This window comes from Panthera uncia, chromosome E1, assembly GCF_023721935.1.
Source record: "Panthera uncia isolate 11264 chromosome E1, Puncia_PCG_1.0, whole genome shotgun sequence".
Lineage (NCBI taxonomy): Eukaryota > Metazoa > Chordata > Mammalia > Carnivora > Felidae > Panthera > Panthera uncia.
This window is the reverse complement of record NC_064814.1, coordinates 48113591-48126456: the sequence shown is the minus strand read 5'-3', so window position 1 is coordinate 48126456 and position 12866 is coordinate 48113591. Positions and strand designations below refer to the sequence as shown.

The 12866-nt window shown below is 60.8% G+C and overlaps 1 protein-coding gene across 1 annotated transcript in view; it reads left to right on the top strand.

Annotated features, from left to right (window-relative positions):
* The first annotated feature begins 444 nt into the window (after nucleotides 1-444).
* The window catches only part of FAM83G (family with sequence similarity 83 member G), a 29798-nt gene continuing 17376 nt past the window's right edge, over nucleotides 445-12866 (top strand). The window contains exon 1 of the mRNA XM_049636888.1: nucleotides 445-1102. Coding sequence (XP_049492845.1) covers nucleotides 581-1102 — 522 coding nt within the window. The 5' untranslated portion in view covers nucleotides 445-580. The remainder of the gene's footprint in view (nucleotides 1103-12866) is intronic.

Here is a 12866-nt window from a genome sequence, read left to right as displayed (position 1 = left end):
GGATCCCGGACCTCCAACGCGCCGTCTGCCAGCCGCGCTTCCCCGAGCCTCCTCCGGGCAGGCCTCTTGGGTTGCCGGTCGTGGCGCCCGGAGATTTTAAGACCCCGCTCCCTTCCCGGAAGCCGTCGGAATGCTGGGCGCCGCTGAGCTGGGCCAGAGGCCATCCGAGTTGTCTCCTGCCTCCCACTCTTGGAAACTTCTGGGAAGTTCCCTGCTGGCTCTAGTTCCTCCCAGAAGTTGCCCAGGACTTTGGGCAGCTCCAGAATTCCTCTGGGATGTGGGTGCCCCCCGGCCCCCACTGATAGAGGCGCAGCGCGCCCTGGCGTGGGTCGCGCCCCGCCGTCTCTCCCACTGCCGCCCCACCCCCGCCCTGTCGCCCCTCCCTAGTCCCCGCCTGCACTCTGACCTGACCTCCGCGTTCTCTTGGACTCCCTCGCAGGTTCCCTATGGGCAGAGTTGCTGAGACGCCGGTGAGGCCCCAAGAGCGCGCGGGGCCGCAGTCGCGCGGGAATTAGGATCCCGACCTTGCTGAGTGCTGTGTCGCCCGCCCACCCAGCAGAAGCGTCGGGGCAGAGGCACCATGGCCTTCTCTCAGGTGCAGTGTCTGGACGACAACCACGTCAACTGGCGCTCCAGCGAGTCCAAGCCCGAGTTCTTCTACAGCGAGGAGCAGCGGCTGGCCCTGGAGGCCCTGGTGGCCCACGGCCGCGAGGCCTTCTACGAGGTGCTGAAGCGCGAGAACATCCGTGACTTCCTCTCGGAGCTGGAGCTCAAGCGCATCCTGGAGACCATCGAGGTGTACGACCCGGGCTCGGAGGACCCGAGGGGTGCCAAGTGGCCCCGGGGGCCCGAGGACAATGGGGTTGGTGACAGCGAGGAGGCCAGCAGGGCAGGTGGGACCCCCACCGAGGCCGAGCCACCGCCCTCTCTGGAGTACTGGCCCCAGAAGTCCGACCGATCCATCCCGCAGCTGGACCTGGGCTGGCCCGACACCATTGCCTACCGCGGTGTGACCCGGGCCAGCGTCTACATGCAGCCCCCCATCGATGGGCAGGCCCACATCAAAGAGGTGGTGCGAAAGATGATCAGCCAGGCCCAGAAGGTGAGGCAGCTGCTGGGCGGGAGTCCCCGGAAGGGAAGCTGGCTCAGTGGGCCTGCGTCCGGCCCCCAGCATATACGGAGACCGCAACACTGTCTCTCTCTTGTGGGTCTCTTTGCTTCCTCCCTGGCTGCCTCCTCCCCTGCCCTCATGGGGTTCCTCAGTTTCTTTGCAGAGGGATAGGGTACCCAGGTTCTCTGGCAGGAGATGGTGGGTTACCCCATCTCAAAGGGCCTTTGTGCATTGTTGGGGGAGGGCTCTGATCTCCCCAGACGCTGCAAGCACGTTCCCCAGAAGAAGGTGCTGTGATGGGGTGGGGCCGGGAGAAATCTCCGGGTTTTCTCTCACTTACTGTCCCTCAGGATGGCTCTGATTCACCCCTGAGAAGCAGGACGCTCTCACACACGCCGTGAACCCTCTGGTGTTGCTTTTTCCTGGGTAGCGGAGAGAGTCTGGAGTGCTGGAGAAGGCCCGGAGACTAGAACACAGCCTGAGTCCATCTGAGGCTGGCCTGGAGGTCCGAGTTCAAAGGTGCCTTTTTCCTGGCTGTGCTGGGTGACGGAGAGTGCCTTGCTCGCCCTCTCTGAGCCTCTGTGTGAGCTTTGCAATGGCAGAATCTTTCCAGGCTGGCATGTAGGGGATGGGGGTGGGCCCTGGGTGGAAGCGGGGTGAATTCAGTGAAGGGGTGTCCGCCTGTGCATTTTGCCAGTGAAGGGACCTCAGGCATTGCCTGTTCTCGGCCCCCTGCCGAGCCGTGCTGTACCCTGGTGCGGGTAGCCGTTCTCAGCTGGTGCACTGACACACATCCTCGGAAGGGCCAGGCCGGGAACCGGTGCGCCTCCTTACTGAGAGGAATTCTCGGTTTCCAAGCACATCCTGACATGATTGGCAAAGCCTGCGTGGCGAACAGTGTTGAGAAAGGTTCTGAAGCCAGGTCCGAGCTCAGTAGAGAGCAGCGAGTGATGAGCAATGTGTGTGTCCGCGGAGGTCTTTCTAGCAGAGTCTAACCCTTCCCCGGGCCCAGAGCGGGGCAGCAGATCTCACAAGCCCAGAACGCTGGCTTTGGGGACCATCCTGGCTGACAGGGCCTGGGGGAGCTCTTGGGCAGGGAACCCAGAAGTGGGTCAGGAGCTGACAAGGTGGCCACGGGTTACATTTCTAGAAAGGTGGAGTCCCTGTCCCCTGAGGGGGCTGGCAGAGTCAGATAGCCCGTGTCTCGGAGCCTGGCTCTCGGCCTGATCCCAGGCAGCTTTGGGGCTTCGGGTTTCTTCTGGTATGTCAGCTGGAGGTGGTTAGGACCAAAGCTGAGTCTTTGGCGGTTGTAAAGATGGAATCGGGTGAGGAGGAGTTTCAGGAAGAGGAGGGAAAGGGGGAGGGGGAAGGGGCCTTCATAGTTCCTGGGCTGAATAACCCGCCCCGCACCTGCCATGGAGGGTGCTGCTGACGCGGTGCCTGACCCGAGGGCCTGCAAACCAGTCCCCTGGGAGGGTCTGTTGGGATCCCATGACCCCTTTTTCAAAAATGGGAGGATGGAGGCCCTGGGTGGGGCTTGACCTGCTATGCCAGGGTTCCCCCTCCTCTGCTCCTCGCCTCCCCACCCCACCAGGAGTAGGAAGGAGGCAGACACCAGATCTCTGCTTGGCATGGGAACAGCCGGCCAGTCTAATCTCCCCCAGACAGAAGGACTGATGGCCTGGCCCAGTGATGGGGGCCAGATAGGGGCGCCTGGGGCCAGGCTGGGCACCGGCGCACCCTCCCCACGTGTCTGTGTCCGGGGCTAAGCCCCAGCCACCCCATGCAGTTCCATGGGCCCCCGAAACTTTGTTCCCCACAAAGGCCGTACCAGGTTACTGGCGTCGCTTAAGAGGATGTGGCCGGGGGGGGGAGGGGGGGGACATCTGTCTCGGGTTTGAACCCCAGTCTGTGTGGTAACTGCGGTTGGCGCGGCCCCCTGATCGGCTGGCGTTGCCCCCTGTTCCCCTCAGAATGGGGCCCCCCTGCTGAGACTGCCCCATGCTGTCAGCCGGCAGGAGCCTTCCAGACCCAGAAGGAGGGTCTGAGGCAGTAGAGGCTCATCTGTCAGATGAGAGCACTGAGGCATGGAGGACCGGGATTTGTTCACACCCCGCCGCACCAGGGTGAGCCACGCCCCTGCTTTCCATCCTGGCTGCTTCCCTGTCAACTCTGTCCAGGGGGCCCGTGGCCAGCATGGTGTGTGGGTGGGCGGGCAATAATAACAGCCACTGTTTTCTGAGTGCGAGGCACTTTATAATTTCAGGTAGTGTTATCTGCCCATTTTTCAGATGTAGAAACTGAGGCCTGACAGCTGAGTCCCTGCCAGCGTCACCTAGCTAGTTCTTGCGTGGAGGGGTGGGGACCAGGCCTGTGTTGTCCTCAGACTCTAGGACGGGTCCCCTGCCCATCCTGGCCTGACAGAGCACAGCGACAGGCAGGGCAGGGAGGGGCGGCTCAGCCAAGCTGCCTGCGATCCTCCCATCGGCCCTGCCCCGGCTGCTTCCCAGGCCCCGGCGCTGGGCTGTGCCGCTGACGGATGCTGACGGGGGCTGACGAGGTGCTTTGCCTGGCCCGCCCGCCGCCACGGGGACCTCTCCCTGCCTTATCTCTCCCCATGAATCACCTCTTCCCCTGCGCCCCCGCATCCTCTCCTCGCCCCCCCAGCAGCAATGCGCGGGGAACACTCCCCCTCCCCAGGCCTGGGACGGGGAGCCTGCCGTCCAGCCGCTGGGCCCGAACACTGCCCGCCCCCTGCCCGCCGGGGCACCTGGGCCGGGGCGGCTGGTGCTGACTCAGGGCGGCCCAGCCCGCCACCTCCTCACGGCGGGCAGACCCTGGGGCAGGGAAGTGACACAGCACACGCTCAACCCGCCCCGGCTTGGCCGTCAGGGAGCGGCTGTGTGTCTCCGTCAAGACTTCTGAACCCCCCTCTTTCCCCAAAGACTAGAATGGAACCGGTACCAGGAGCCAAGAGTGCTGGGATCGGGTCCCTGCTCTGCCTCCGCCACTGTGCGACCCTAGACGAGCCTCAGTCATTTCATCTGCAAAATGGGTAACACTGAAGATTGTCAGGGGTCCCTTCAGCTCTGACACCCTGTTGCCCTGCGATTCTGGACTTCTCTGGGACGAGACACCGGAGGGTCTTGGGTCTAACTCTACCGGTTGTGTGGCCCTGAGCAGGCAGCCTGTGCTCTGAGCTTTCTTCTAGCCCCGTTGGGCTCCAAGTCTCTGAGATGGAAGGCCATCTGCCTGCCGCTCCCCCCCGGCCCCTGGGGAACCAGTGATTTCCCTGGGGGAAAACCTGCTTTGGGGTTCCAACTGCATACCAGAGGCCAGGCCTGTAGTATCATGCCCAGGAGGGATGAGCCCCAGTCTCTCTCTGTTGCAGCCTCGGAGAGAGGGGTGAGGCTGGGCTGGGTCCGGGAGGGGGCTGAGGAGGGAGTGCCCCCCTCCATGACATGGGCCCCCCCGAAGGATCGCTTCACCAGACCCAGACAGCCCAGGGAAGATCCCAGGGGCAGGTGGGAATCACGGACAGGTGAGAAGACGGATGGAGCACGAGGGAGAATGAGTTTCGAAGGTCGGACTAGAACCCACTTCTCGTGCCTGCCAGGCCAGGGCTTGGGAACGGAGACCCAGAGAAGTTAAGTTTCTTGCCTAGGGCTACACAGCAGGAGGAGACGGCAACCTCACGATGCCTGATTAACCCCACATCTTTTCTGTCAACCCCCTGCCTTCACACGCCGAAGTCTTGGCTCACGGCTTGGCTCCAGGAGAATAAAAGCAGCTTAATGAGGCATTTATTAAATGCCAGCTATATGCCAGGTGCTGAGCGGGCACTTTACCCCCCTTGTAATCCTCCCGGCAACACCATAAAGTAGGTGTTGTCTCCTTAGTGCAGATGAGGAAACTGAGGCTTGGTGGAGCTCAGAGAGGGCAGGTATCTCGCTCACAGAGCTAACAGCGGGAGGAGCTGGACCCAGCACCCAGGTCTGTGGGCTCTGAGCCTCTTTTCCCCGGGAGAAAATGCATCACGGCCGATGTCTCTGAGCCCTGCCTCTGATGGGAGCTTTGGCGCCTTGCTGCTGGCCCCCAGCTTGACTCAGGACAGTAAAAGCACTTTCACGAGGCTCCTTGTCCCCAGCAGGCTCCCAGACACGGTGCTCTCCCCAGCGGGGATGGGGGTGGGGGCACAAGTATGACCAACACAGGACTGGGGAGACCAGGGCTACCGGCAGCTGAGGCCACGGCGGGTCCCTTTGGAGCAGGAGGGAGGGCCCCAGGGACGGCCCGGTCAGCTGTTCGCGGGCCCCCGCCGGAGCACGGCTGGCCCAGGCTCGCGCCGCGAATCCGGGGAGTTGTCTCCTGCCCGCTCCAGCAATTCCCAGCCCAGGCCCAGGGCCCTCACCTGCCAGGTGGGGAACATCTGATAACATCGTTCCAGGTGTCAGCTCCGTGTCTCCCAAGGCTTCCTACCCGACGGCGTTTGCATCTTAATTGAGAGTTTGAGGAGAGCCAGGAGGAGCCCTGCCAGGAAGGAGGGCACCGGCCAGCCTCTTGGAGCACTGGGGCAGGGGCGGCGCTCCCTCCCACAACCCCTGCCGAGTTATTCGAGTTATTCGCGTCGCAGAGGAGGACGCTGAGGTTAGGGCGCTCAGAGCGGGCCAGGGCCTGCGCGGGGCTCCACAGAGCCCCGGTCCCCCGGCTCGGCAGGCTCACCTCGAGGCCAACCGTCCTCGCCCTGGGCCAGCAGAGAGGGGCCGGTCCTCTCATGGGCCCCCGGCTCTCCTCTCCAGCTCGGCCACCCCCTTGCTATGTGACCGTGAGCCTCCGTTTCTTCATCTGCAAAATGGGGACTGGCCACGTGTCTTGCGGCAGTAACAGTGAGCCACCCACAAGCTATCGAGTGATCCGAGGATGCTCGGTGCGGGGCAGGGCCGCCCCTCCACACTGGGACCACGCCCTGCGTCCTGGCAGGCGCTGGTCTGCATGGGCTGCTCTAGCCTCCTTCGTGGCTCCCGAATGATCTCCAGGCTTAGGGATCTTCCAAGGGTAAACGCCACGGGGGGGGGGGGGGCAGATGGGCTTGCATACCACTCAGACCCACACCCAGGCCTCTGCTGCTGTCTCGCCATGCTGTCCCAAGATAGTTGCTTTCCCCCTCTGACAGCACCTGTCTCAAAGCATGCTGGGACTCAAATGGGAAAAGAGGTTATGTCAGGCCCTCGGTGCAATGTCTGGCATGGAGCTGGCGTTTCATAAATACCAGTTCTCTTGGGGCTTCCTCCTTCCCTCTCGCCTGATAGCCTCTCTCAGGGAATAGTCTGGGTTGAGAAGTGGTGAGCTCCCCGTCCTGGAGGAGTTCAAGCAGGGGCTTGGTGGGATCCAGTAGAGGGGAGTGGGCATCAGGTGGCCCGGAGGCCTCAGGCAAGGAAGTCCTTTCCAGGCCAGTCTTCCTGGCGGATTAGGATGCTCAAGGACACCTCAGCATCTGTCACCCTTGGATCCCAGAGAAGCTGAGATTTTACAGGCTTTTGAATTTACGAGTCCGAGATTTTCCAGTTTGAAGATCCTCAGCTTGTGCCACGCTCTGATGACTGCGTGGTGGTCTGGTTGGCTGGACTCTGTGACCGCGGGACTCTGGGGCCCCTTGGGGCCAACGGGAAGGGGGAGGGGCCTGTCTTATCCACAGGGCGCAGCCCTGGTCACCTGGCCCTCCCCCATGCTCTGCCCTTTCCTCTGCAGCATTCCTGAGCCTTGGTGAGGAGGCCGATGTCTATCTGGGGAGGGCTGGAGACTCAGGGCAGGGCCCACGCGGCTGGATGGGGCTGGGCCGGGCCCCTGGACAGAGGGCTCTGGGTGTGACCAGTATAGTATGTGCTTCGACCCCGTCCGCTGCAGTCATTTGGCACTCGGGAGGCCCCAGCCTCCTTTAATTGGCCTTAATGAGGCTTCTGTTTTAATAATCCAGAGGGTGGGGAAGGTGCCAGGGCTGATGAATGTCAGAGGGGAGAGACCTCGGGTTATCCATTCCATCCCCCCTCCTCCCCGCCCCGTGTTATCGAGAAGAGAAACCAAGGCTTGGAGAATGGAAGTGCTGGGCTATGGGCTACCCAGGGAAGGAGTGGCAAATGCCCCAGGGCAGTGCTGATGGTCAGGAATTTGTTTCAGAACCCAGAGTGGGCTCTGGGGGGCGGTGGGTGGAGTCACAGCTAGAATGTACACAGGATCCCCCACCAGGGGAAGAGCCCTAAACAGGAGGTCTCTGCCACCAGCCGACTGTGTGGCTCTGGGACGGGGATTCCTCTCTCTGGACAATGGGAGTGGTCATCACTGCCCCCACTTAGTCCCTGGAAAAGGGACGCCTGTATGAGTGTCAGAAACCTGGCCTGGTTATCCCGACCCTGGCTTGGGTCAGCACGTGTTATGACATACACAGACTCCCCCGCCAGGCCGCAGGACCAGGCTGTGCCCTCGGCGACAGGCCTTTGGAGCCAGAGGATGGGCAAACTGGTTTGGAGAATGCCAGAAGTCAGGGGGAGAGTCCCTCACAGTGGGGCCAGCGGCTTCCAGGTGTCCTCCTCAATGCCTGGAGAACCTTCTAGGCCTTTCAGACAGTGTCGCCTTAATCCTGCTACCACCAGGGGGGGGGGGGGGGGGAGGGGGGGGGGGGGGGGGTTCTGGGGGGGGGGGGGTAGCAAAGTAATTGCCCTGCCAGTGAGGGAGGAGGAGCCTGTGGCTCCAACAGGGAGCCTTAACCCCTCCATGTGTACAAGGGGGTGGTGATAACTACAGGGGAGGTCTGCCCGAGATGAATCCTCCCAGTCTTTGCAGGTCTGAAGGGTCTCAAAATTTTGGTTTTGAAAGCTCTTTTCACCGGGTGGAGAATTCTAGGTTAAGAGTTCTTTGCATTTAGTGCCTTAGAGGTGTTGCTCCGGTGTTCCCTGGCTTGCGATGATTCTGTGGAGAAGCCTCCGTTTCTTTGTTCCTCACCATGTAATGGTCTTTTCCCCCGCTGTCTGCTTTACACATTTTCTCTTCATCACGGACTTCAAGTGATGTGATTATGATGTGCCTCGGTGAGGTTTTCTTCACGTCTCTTCTGCCTGGAATTCACTGAGCTTCCCCGACTCTGGATGTAAGTTTTCATCAAATGTTGAAATGCTATAGACACTATTTTTCAAACGTTCTTCTATCCTCCCCACCCCTCTCCACCTCAGCACTTTTGAGACTCCAGTAACATGCCTCCTGGACCTACTAGGTGGACTCCCAGTCTGCTGATGCTCTGAGCCGATCCTGGTTGTTCAGTTCCTTACCATGTGTCATTTGGGATAGTTCCTATTGTGTGTCTTCAAGGTCATTCATCTTTTCTTCTATGGTGTCTAATCTGTTATTAATCTCATCCGGTGTATTTTTCATCTTAAATGTTGAATCGTTTTACATCTTGAGATTCAGTTGGTGGAGGGGAGCAGGGGAGAGGGGCAGAGGGAGAGAGAAAGAGAATCTTAAGCAGGCTCCACGCTCACCATGGAGCTTGATGCCGGACTTGATCCCACAACCCTGGGATCAGGACCTGAGCTGAAATCAAGAGTCGGATGCTCTACCGACTGAGCCACCCAGTCACCCTTGGTTTGGTGTTTTTTACGCTTTATTAAGTGGGACTAGAGAAGACTTAATCCAGGGCAGAAGTTGGACTAAGGACCACCTCTGGCCTGCTGCCTGCTTGTAAATAATGAAACACAGATGCATACATTTGCTAGTGTGCCGTCTGTGTTTGTTTTCATGCTGTAATAGCAGAGTTGAGTGGGTCAGAGCGATATGGCCTGCAAAGCCTGAAGTATTTACCATGTGGCCTTTACAGAAAATGTTAGTTGGCCTCTGGTCTAGGCCTTATTTGCCCACTGCTCACGTACTATCCTTCTGAGGACTCTCCTGCAGGCCCTGAGTTTTAGAGGGGTGTGTGGTCTAGCTGAGGTGGGGACGTAAAAGATTCCTGGTCCTGTGTGAGCACTGGTGACTGTCCCAGCTGCTCTTTTCTAGCAGTTTTGTCCCAGCCTGCGTGGTTTCCTCTGTGCATGTGATACTTGGCCACCAGCTGAGGGCTCGAGGGGAGGCCCTGTAGCGTCTGGTGTTCACTCTCTGCAGCCCCATCTCCTCCAGTACTCCATCCTGAAAATTCTAGCTGCTGTGCTCCGGGCACGCCTTGTCTCCTCAACTCCTGGAGACTGCCGGACCCCACCAGGGTCTCCCCCTCCGCTCTGCTGCAGCCCAGAGGTAGCTGAGGTGGTCCTGGGGCTGACCTCATTCATGTCCCTTCTCTCAAGGGTCACTGTGCTTGCTGCAGTCCTGTTGGCCACGGTTTCACAGATTGTGCCTGGTTTTTGTCGTGTTGTTGTTTATTGTTAAGGCGGGAGGGTCAGTGTGGGCTCTGTTCCTCTGCCGTGGCTTGAAGTGGAAGTCAAATCCAGGGTCTAGAGAGTCGTCGTTCCAAACTTTAGAACAGTCTGCAGCATTCTCTGTGTTGTTCCCGCGAGCTGCCGCCATGCACCAGCCTTCCAGCTGGCTCGGAGGGAGGTAGGGATGGCGAGTGGTGATGCCTGGCCTGTCCACCCCGGAGTGCACTGTGGGTCTGGTGGGTCAGGACTCAGGTTTGTGTGCCAAGGAGGCAGGAAAGTGACAGCGGAGGCTCTGAGCTTGCCCTGTTCCCGCATTAATTCACACACACACACACACACACACACACACACACACACACACACCCCACCCCCCACCAGGACACTAAGGTTCTTGCCCAAGGCCATGCGTCTTCCCATGCCGCCACCCTCTGCCTTAAATTGACAGACCCGCCTATATTTCCCAAGACCCAGCGAGGGCCAGGGACTTGGGTCCTTGTGCACCCTTGCTGTGACTGCGTCTGGGCTCCAGGGTGGGCGGGCTGCTTCTGTCTCCCCTGTCTGCTCTGAGCACTTTGAAGGGACAGACCACGGCTGGCTCTCTCTGAGCCTTCTCCACGCATCTCCGTGGCCGAGGAGGGCGGGGCAGGTGTTACAGGGAGCTCTGGGAACCTCTGACTTGGGTCTCAGAGTCCAGGCCTTCAGAAGACAGGTTGCCACTCAGCAGGTTGCTGTGGCACTTCCAGAAGTGCACAAGCGATTTGCGTTCAAATGGCAGAGAGGAGCTGGGAGCGGTATTTAAGTTGGGGTTTGACCATGGATAGGAGTCGTCCGTGTGGAAGAGAAAAGGAAGGTGGCCCAGCAAGGAGAATAGTGTGTGTGGCTCCAGGCCCGGGGTTTTAGGGAGGGGTCAGCTGGGTCAGGGGCCCCTGGGGAGAGATGCTGCTGCGGAGCCTGGGCCCACGGTCCCCAGTTTTCCGGGTTTTCCAGTTGCGTGCAGAACCCCCTAGCCGTCTCACTCCTGCCCTTCCTCCCCCGGCGCTTCCACAGACCTACTCTACCCACCGGTCCCGTGAGCACACTTCTGCTCCAAGAGTGGTTCCTGTGGCCACAGGGAATCTGAGAAACAGCTCTGGGGGTGCCAGGAGTTGCAGACTGGGTGTCGACCCAGGGAGGCGGGGAGTCCCGTGCCGCTGGTGCAGAGCTGGAGGCAGGGCAGTGGTGGGCACCGTGAGATGCTCCAGCTGGCCCAGACAAGCCAGGCAGGACACCTGGGCAGGGCACAGGGTCACCTCCAGCTTCCAGCCTCCCCCTCCATCTTCTCCCCGGCTTTGGCCCTGGCCTTGCCCAGGACCTCTGCAGAGTGTGTCTCAGCTGGGACAGCAGGAGGTGGCTGGTGTTGCCCTCTGGGTGGGGCCAGCAGCTTTGCGCTCAAGCCACACTGTGGGCTGGATAGACCACAGCAGTGAGCCAGGCCGACACCCCCATGTGGCAGATACGGAAACCCGGGGCCCGGGAGGAGCTGTGGCTTGTCCCTGGCTTCCCTCATTGCTGCGGCCCAAGCCACTTGGTCACATTCTCTGTTGACAGAAGCTCCCTGAGGCCCGCCTTAAGCCAGGCTCCCTCCACGAGGGATCTGAACGGGGGGCTCTGCCCTTGACGAGGTCACCGTGTTATGGGCAGGCTGAGCCACCCAGACAGATAATCAGGCAAGGGAGTGAATCCCTCCGTGCCTCAGTTTCCTCATCTGTAAAACGGGAGTAACAACCACTGCCTCACAGCATGTTTGAGAATTGAACGAGGTAGCCGTTATTGGGGCTCATTATACCATCCCACGGCGCGAGGGCCTGGGACCGCTCTCACTTTCTTAAGCAGAAGGCATGCTAGGTGGGGTGAGAGACCCGGGTTCTGGTCTCGAGTCTCTGGCCCCTGCTCTTCCATGCACAGAATAGGGATCTGCATGCAGAAGTCAAGGGCCTCCAGGAAGCCTCTGGTTCTGACTGGACAAGCTGTGGGGGCCTCCGTGGGGAGCACCAAGCCCCCTCCCCCAGCATCATCCCAGGGCCTAGGGGGCACCAAGCACCCCTCCCTGCTCCCGGCGTCAGCTGGCACCTGTTACAAGCCCTCCTTTGACCGCCCCCTGGCACTGAACCCAGTGTTTGGGGAGAGCTGGCGCTCAGCCCGGGGACCCTGTGGAAGGGATGCACCATGGGGGGCTGGCCCCAACAGGTCCAGCCCAACAGCAGATGATCCCTGGATCAAGTGCCCTACCTGCTAGAGGGCGACTGGGGAAGGACACACGTGGAGTGGGTCCTGCTGGGGCATGTCCCCCAGCCCAGGCCCAGGGCAGGTCCCCATCTGCCACAGCAGGCAGGGCCTGGAACCGGGCCTGACCGATCTGGTGGGGGAGACAAGGAAACGAGGGGTGATGGCTGCCTCGGAGGAGAAATGGGTTGGCTCTGCCCTTTCCAGGGGCGGCTTTATCCAAGGGGATCCCAGGGCTGGCTCTAGGGCTGTGGGATCCCAGGCGAGGAAGTCCCTGCCACCACCCCAGCCACCTCAGGGTCTCATCATGCTCCACCGGTGAGATCCAAGGCTGTTGTGAGCCCACCCGGCTGCCCTCGTGTCTCATCTGCCCTCTCATCCACCCCCTCGCCAAGCAATCTCTGGCCTTTCCTTAAACATCGCCTGGGACGGGGAACTCACTCTCTATCAATACCCTTTGCCTAACTTCGGGTCAGAAAGCGCCTCCTCAACTGGTACCAACGTCTGCCTCGACTGGCTCCTCCCTGCTTACCCTATAGCCCCTGCGTAGTCCGTACAAACTCCCTCTGCCCGACCCGAAACAGCCCCTCAGAGACTCAGAGCCAGCGAGCGGCTGTCCCCCAGAGAACGGAGTGAATCCTGGGCCTCAGCCACCATGGCGCCCTGGCTGGTCCCACAGCTCTACTGCACCCGTTGTGCCAAAGGAAAGCTGGGCCCAGAGAAGCTAGGCGTCTTGCTCAGGGTCACACAGATCGAGTCCGGGGCAGGGCAGGGCAGGGCGGAGCCCAAATGGGCCTGCAGGGACCAGCTGGGTGAGCTCACCGGAGTGTGCAGACTCGTCCCCAGCAGGTCCCAGGCTGCCTCTCCTTCACCCTGTGCCTGCGGATCCCAGTGAGGGGAGCCGGGCAGGCCACTCTCATGGTGGGGGTGGGGGTGAACTTGGCTCCCTAGCGGGCCTGGGTACGTTCTAGCCTGACTGTTCCCAGTTCATTGTATGGCCGAGTCCCTGGCCTCTCTGTGTAAGGCTTTTCCAGAAGGTTCTCAGACCCTGGACAGGGCAGTGGTGCCAGCCTTGAAGGATTGGAGGGGCTGGA